Genomic DNA, 6,928 nt, shown 5'->3' with positions numbered 1-6,928 from the left:
TTCCTGGTCTGGCAGGGAGTTCCCCACTGGCTTTTCGCCTGCATGAGCACCTCTCTGGTCAGCGGTGAGGTGGGGCTGACAGAGCTGCTGGGGCCGCCCGGTTCCTGGGCTGGCAAAGCAGACTTTCCTGTTTCGGCCGTGCGGTGCAGCCACCGTCCCTGGTGCACCCTCAGCGCTGCGTCCAGCAAGGTCCTGTCTCACTTCACAGCATGCTTGTGCCATGTGCGGCAGCTGAGCCTGAAGCCTACACAGCGGGGAAGGGACACTGAAGCTGGGAAGGAGACTCGCTGGTAAGTCTGGTTTCAGGGGCCTGCTCAGTGCAGGATGGGAGCGAGAAGCAGGGCTCCCCCAACCCCTTTTCCAGGACCAGGGATGCTCGATGCTCCGTTCAGAGCCTACTGAGACTGTGCTGCCTCTCCCAGACCACAGCAGGGCTTTCCCCATCATCCCCAAACCAGCAGCTCAGGTCACCCTGCAGGGCTGGAATTAGTTTGTTTTTTTTTTTTTTTTTTTAAATCAGGGCCAATGCCAGACTAATATGACATAGCCCATGGGGGTCTGGCAGGGAAAAAATGCTGAGACACCTGATTCTGTGCTGGGTGGGTGCCTGCTCACCCATGCTGTCATGTTCACCTGCTGCCACAGCCCAAAGGTACAGCCTGGCACCTCCTAAATATCACAGGCACGTCACTGACCACTGATTTCCGCGTGTGGGGCAGGAGAAACCGATCACTAAAGCTGCTGGTGGTGAGGCAGCAAGCGGAGATGAGGTGTCCGACAGCACAGATGTCCCAGGTGGCCCTGGGCAAGTCACTTAACCTGCACCTCATTTTCCCCATGATGATGCCGTAAGGGATGACAGCAATTCCCCTGTCCCTCCAGCCCTATGCTCAACAGGTGGCAGATCCTACTGTTGGAAAAATTAAAGCCTCTTGCTGGCTCAGCAGAGAGAAGCACAGAGGTGGTTCCTCCCCAGGAGGTTCCCTGTGCAGGGAGCCACGGCCCTGTGGGGTGGGCAGAACGTGGGCAGAGTGCAGGCAGAGCGAGGTGGCGTTGGCTGCTTGAGCAGGGACCCGCTGGGACACGGGGCAGGCGGTGGGGCAGCCAAGGCAAACAGGCACATACCTGCCAGGCTTGGGCACAGCGGGTGCCGCCAGCGCCGGGGTGGCTGCAGACCCGCTTGCCATGCAGCCTGGCTCCCAGCGTGCCGCTCCCGCTGCCGCTCCTCACCTGAGAGGAGGCAAAGGAGGAAGTTTTGGCTATGAGGAAGCGTTCATGCTACAATAAGAGCCTTGCTACGGGGCGAGCAGTAGTGAAAAATCATTCTGCTTTAAATTTGAAGCCTTCCCTTAAGCTGCGTCAGCGTTGCCATGTGCACAGGTCGGGTTTACGCAGTTTCCGAGCTGGCGTGACCCCAGTCCGGTGGCACCACTGCCACTTGCAACGTGGGCACCAGTCCCGCTGCAAGCCCAGGAGCAAACCTTCCTGCTCCTCAGCCCTGTGACAGGGGGGAAATAGCCCCAAAAGGGTGTTACCTAACAGTGGGGCTTGTCTAGGGTGAGCAGACCTTTCAGCTCATGCTGCCTGGCCAGGGAGGAACCAGCACAAAACAGATCTTGTTTGGTTTTTTTTTTTTTCCCTCTACAGCCAGGTGATTCCTTTTCTTAAAACCAAAGGAAAACCCTCAGCCATCCCCTGCTCCCTCCCCTTTCCGAAGGCAGGCATGCAGGGATATAAAGGGGAAGGCTGTAGGCGAGGGGCGGGCTGGCTCTGAGCCCTCCCTGCCTGCGGCTTCCTCCCGCTCCATTTCACACCTCACTGCCAATGTGGCCAAGCCCTAAACGCTTACGCTGAGGTCTGTGTTTTAATTGTGTTTGCTCTCATTAGAGCCCTGGGCCACCGGCAGCACACGCACTGCTGGAAAGGAAATCCCCACCCAGTTAATTTTGCTTGTGTCCGCAGGTCACCCCAGGTTAGCCATGGCGGTGGCAGCCAGGCAAGACAGGGCAACAGCCTCCCCGCTCACTAGTAGCCCTGTGGCCACCACCACGGCTCGGCCAGGCTTCCTGGGTGGCTGGCTTAGCTGGATCCCATGTAAGTACGGCGGCGCTTGCCCTGCTCTCTCAGGCAGTGTTATCTGGTGTGTCCAGGACTCCGAGGCTGTGTATGCTCTTCTCCCTCCCTCCAACACCCTTTCTGCTGCGGGTCCATGGGGTGGGGATGCTGCAGGGTGGCACCACGCCGCATCCTTGTGAAGTGCTAAGGCTTGGACAACAGGCCCAAGGCAGAGCTGACCTATAGATGAATTAGTATTATAACTTAGTATTGTACTAAGTTATAACAACCTACTTATGCTGATGTAAAAAGTGCTAAAGCATTGAAATACTGAAGCCTGAACAACAGGCCCCAAGCCGAAGCTTAAGGATTTAGCACTTAAGGATATGGTGTAGTTGGGAACTGTCAGTGCTAGATGAATGGTTGGACTAGATGATCTTCAAGGTCCTTTCCAAACTAGATGATTCTGTGATTCTGTGAAGCTGCTTAGTATGTAATTGTTAACAAAGCACGTAAGCTCGCTAGTGAAAGATGTGGCTTAGAATATAATCAGTAGTGAGGACAAAATGCTGAAAGAATGTATCCAACTTCCCTTGTTTAGCCTTGTTCAAGGCTGAGGAGAACCCACGTATTTGGCCTTGTTAGAAACTCCCTTGGTCTTCCCCTGCGAGCCCTGGCCAGGCTTTGTGTGGAATCCAACAGGAGAAAGAAACCAGAAATATTCCGCTCCGAACAAAGGTGCCAGCTATTCTGGCCTGTCAATCTCTGGTATATAAGGCTGGACCTGCTCACAGCGACTTTGGAAGCCTCTCCTATGGGTGGACGCACTGCGTAGGATTTCCCACTTGCCGGGACAGGCTCTCCAAACCCTCGCTGTAACCAGGGCTGCCCAGCGGATCTGGGTGATGGTAATGTATGCAAGTGGTGATGGATCTTTCTTAATCACTATTCTCTTTCTCAGGTAGTAATGATTTAATGCATTACCCTGTATTTTCCTATTTGTTGCTTTAGGTGCATTATTCTGCCTTTTCTTATTGCATGTTTTACTCTGTTATATTATTTAGTTATCACTAGTAAAATACACCTACTCTTTTCACTCTGGTGTCCGGGGTTAATTGATATCCTTAATCAGCAAAACACCTTGATGTCCACTTGGGGAATGGTCTCCAGCTGCAGCCTCCCTGCATGGGGCCGGTCCAGGCTTATAGGGGCAATTCTGAAAGTACAACTCCTTAATGCTGAGGTTTAAATGCACTCTATATTTTTTTGCTTGATTTTAACTCTTCTGTCCATCCATGCTCCCCAAACGTCGCACCAGTACCCAAATGGGCGCTCATCACCATAGCTGTGGCAGTGGTGGTCCTCCTTCTCCTCTTCCTCATCTGCATCATCAGGTGCTGCTGTCGCAAGAAGAAGCCCAAGAAGAAGGAGAGAGTCAGCTTGCAGACCGTTGGGAACTCCACCATGGCTAACCTCGTGCGTCCTGCTTTCCCCTCTCCCCCACCTCCCTCCTCCCTGAGCGGTTTGTAGCCGTGCTGCCTGGTCCCGGGGGTGGTGGAAGCACAGCATGGCTGCGGACGTGGCTGAGCACATCCTGAGGGTAGTGCTGCTCTCTGCCACAGGTCCAGCCCGAGATGGAGGACCTGGAGCAGGCCGCGGAGCAAATAGGCCGAGGAAAGCTGCAGTACTCCCTGGAGTACAATTTCCGTGCACAGGAGGTAGGGATGCTCGTGTCTGCAGCACAGCAGGGAAAAGGCTTTGCTCTTGCATGGTCCCTCTTTGCTGCCCACTGAGGTGGACCATGATAGCTCTGAGGGATCTGGTGGAGTTGAAAACGGTCAGTGTGAGGTAATTGTTGGACTAGGTCATCTTCAAGGTCTTTTCCAACTTAAATAATTCTGTGATTCTGTAATAACCTCCTGCACCTCTCCCCCAGCCCACAGCCTGCCGGCTCTCGCAGCAGTGTGGAGTGGAGGTGGCCTCCCTGCTGCACTCACTTCCCACCAAGCCCCTGGTCACCTGTCCCCATCCTCCTCCACCTGGTGACCTTGTGTATTGCTCCTTTTAAGCTGAAAGTTGGCGTGAAGCAGGCAGCTGAGCTGAAGGCCATGGACAGCGGAGGCACATCCGATCCATACGTGATTGTCTACCTCACGTCCGATATGAAGAAGAGATATGAAACTAAGGTTTACCGCAAGACCCTGAACCCTGTCTTCAATGAGAACTTCACGTTTCAGGTAGGAAACTATAGCTGATGATGGCTTTTTGGTCCCACCAAGAACACTGCATGGGCACTGCTCACTGGGTAAAAACCTCTCCAGGCAGGGAGATGCCTTTGCAACCGGGATGGGGAAGCATCAGAAAGACCCATTATTCACCTGCTGCGCTGTCCTGTGGGGCAGGGCTGCCACTGAAGAGTGAGTCTGGGCTTTTGTGTCCTCCCCTGCAGGTACCCCAGGCAGAGGTGCCTGACTCCACACTGGTGATGCAGATCTACGACTTCAACCGCTTTGCCAAGCATGACATCATTGGTGAGGTCCGGCTGCCCCTGGCCACCGTCAACCTACAGCATGTCATCGAGCAGTGGAGCGACCTGGTGGCGGCCAGGAAAGTGAAGGTTGGTCCTGGTGGGTGGGAAACTCTGCTGGGAGAGATGTGCTGTTGCTATGCTTGCCACCACCCCAAGAAGCAAGCCCTTAGGGGCAAGTATGAGTGTGGGGGAGACCCAGCTCACCTGGGGCCAGCCTGATGCTCCAGCCCCAGGTGAGCTGGCTCCTCTGCCCAGTGCTCATTGCTGGCATCTCACCATCAGGAAGAGCAGCTGGGTGAGATCTGCTTCTCACTGCGCTACGTCCCCAGCACCAGCAAGCTGACAGTGCTCATCCTGGAAGCCAAGAAGCTGAAGCGGATGGACTCCCATGGGCTCTCAGGTCAGCAGGGGCTGCTCATGTCTAGATATCCCTACTCCTGCCCGGGCCTTAATGATGGCACCAAGAGCTACAAAGCCTTGAAAGCTCTTAGTGCCAAGACCTGCTTCCAGCTGCCGCCACCATACCCAGCCCTCAGGCAACTTCAGTTTTCCTTTGGGCAGAGCTGGAGGTGTCTCCCAGGAGGAGCTGTCATGGCTGGGTGGTACCTGGAACTTGTGGCAGGAGAGAGGAGGAGATTAGCTCTGGGTGGTTGGCAAGGGGAAGAGGTGTGGATGCTCACCACGAGGAGTGACAAGTGGGATGCTGTGCTCTGATTGGGAATGGCCCAGGGAAGCTGTTTCCTGACTCAGCTCCTCAGTCAAAGATTGTCACTTGTACCAGCTGTGTCCTCTCTCTCCCCAGATCCTTTTGTCAAGGTGCATCTCATCCTGAACAGGAAGAAATGGAAGAAGAAGAAGACAAGTGTGAAGAAAAACACTTTAAGCCCTTACTTCAACGAGGCGTTTGTTTTTGAGGTGCCTTTCAATCAGATCCAGGTGGGTTTCCCTGCAGTGCTCAGGGCTGAGGGGGTCCCCTCTGTGGTGAGACCCCTCCCACTGACCCTCTTTCTTGTGTCCCCCCTCAGAATGTGGACGTGGTCATCTCCGTCTGGGATCATGACAAAGTGACCAAGAACGAGCCCATTGGCAAACTGTTCCTGGGCTGCCGAGCCACGGGCAAACAGCTGCGGCACTGGTCTGACATGCTGTCCAACCCCCGCCGGCCCCTGGCCCAGTGGCACAGCCTGCAACCCCCAGATGTGGTTGACAAAGCCCTGGGGCTGAAGTCTCATCTCAAGCTGCCCCTGCCCCACAGATAGTGGGGGGTCTCCTCCTCCACCCAAGGGGCAGAACAGAGGGCTTGTGGGTGGGGGAGAGGCTTCTGCTCAGCACCATCTAGGTGTGTTGGTCCCAGCTCAGTGTCAGCAAAGAGGGGACTGGGGGCCTTTTCTGAGAGGCCAAGAGATGATCTGGCTGCTGGTGCCGCTCATGCCCTGTGTAATGCCCAAAGCAGGGCAGCTCGGGGGCAAGGCTAGACATGGAGCAGAGGATTCTACAGGGGAAGGCATGCGCACAGGAGCCGGCTCATCCCAGTCACTCGTGGGCCAAGGGTACAAATACACAGAGCTTCAAGCTCATGCAAAAACTCTGAGTGCGTTGATATCTTTAAAGCAGAGGATTAACATCCTGGTGACCTGGGGTGCGGAGTTTCTTTGGTTGTGAGTAACTCAACAAGAGGTGAGTTCTTGGGAAGGCTTTTTGTGTGTATTTGAAGGCCTTTAAACAAGACCAAGATCCTGAAGCATCCTAAGAGGCTTGAGAGGAGAGAAAAGGGACAGGCTGACAAGGAAGGTGTTGGAGATACAGGACAAGCTCTTTAGTGCCTCTGCGATAAGCATGCCCTGTGTCCTGGCTAGAGGCTAAATGAGACAGCAAAATCAGCCACTGGTTGTCCACATGGCATCACTCTTAGCCCATTCCCAGCCCATGCTGACTTGTGCACCCCAAGATGTGACTCAGGGTATGGGATTTACCAGAGACCATCCCCATGGATCATGCAGGTGAGGATGCACAGTGTCGGATCCTTCCATCCCGCATGGTCCTAGAGTACCTGCACAGCAAGGTTTGCACCTCCAGCACCTGAAGGTGCTGTCAAGGTGGAGGAGCTGAGGCTCTCACTTCCATGCCATGATCACACCACACTGATGAAGGCTGGGTCGCAGCCCTCACGTCACTTCTGGGCAGGTTTCTTGTTAATCTGGGAGGTTTTTGTGGTCACATGTCCTGCCCTGCCCTGCTTCATGAGGCCTTGGGGTGGGGACTACATAAGTAAAGAACCCTCCTAGAGGGATGAGGGCATCGGAGAGGTGCTGTCATCCCTACCCATCCTTGAGTGTGCTGCAG

At 54.7% G+C, this 6,928-nt stretch overlaps 1 protein-coding gene across 1 annotated transcript; it reads left to right on the top strand.

The window, feature by feature from the left end:
- Positions 1 to 1,979: 1,979 nt before the first annotated feature.
- Positions 1,980 to 5,844, top strand: SYT8 (synaptotagmin 8). The gene is made up of 8 exons (XM_074918259.1): positions 1,980 to 2,094; positions 3,374 to 3,531; positions 3,678 to 3,773; positions 4,125 to 4,292; positions 4,505 to 4,672; positions 4,868 to 4,985; positions 5,388 to 5,521; positions 5,611 to 5,844. Exons 1-8 carry the CDS (start codon positions 1,980 to 1,982, stop codon positions 5,842 to 5,844), a joined length of 1,191 nt encoding a protein of 396 aa, XP_074774360.1.
- Positions 5,845 to 6,928: the final 1,084 nt, after the last annotated feature.

Source organism: Athene noctua, chromosome 14 (genome assembly GCF_965140245.1).
Source record: "Athene noctua chromosome 14, bAthNoc1.hap1.1, whole genome shotgun sequence".
NCBI lineage: Eukaryota > Metazoa > Chordata > Aves > Strigiformes > Strigidae > Athene > Athene noctua.
Note: the sequence above shows the minus strand (reverse complement) of the source record. Positions and strands in the feature narration are given on the sequence as shown.

Bases quoted from the DNA above. Each gene is read 5' to 3' on its own strand.
- SYT8 (XM_074918259.1), top strand. From the start codon at position 1,980: ATGGCGGTGGCAGCCAGGCAAGACAGGGCAACAGCCTCCCCGCTCACT. The intron at 2,095-3,373 runs GTAAGTACGGCG...ACGTCGCACCAG, and splicing joins CTGGCTTAGCTGGATCCCAT to TACCCAAATGGGCGCTCATC. The intron at 4,986-5,387 runs GTCAGCAGGGGC...CTCTCTCCCCAG, and splicing joins GGACTCCCATGGGCTCTCAG to ATCCTTTTGTCAAGGTGCAT.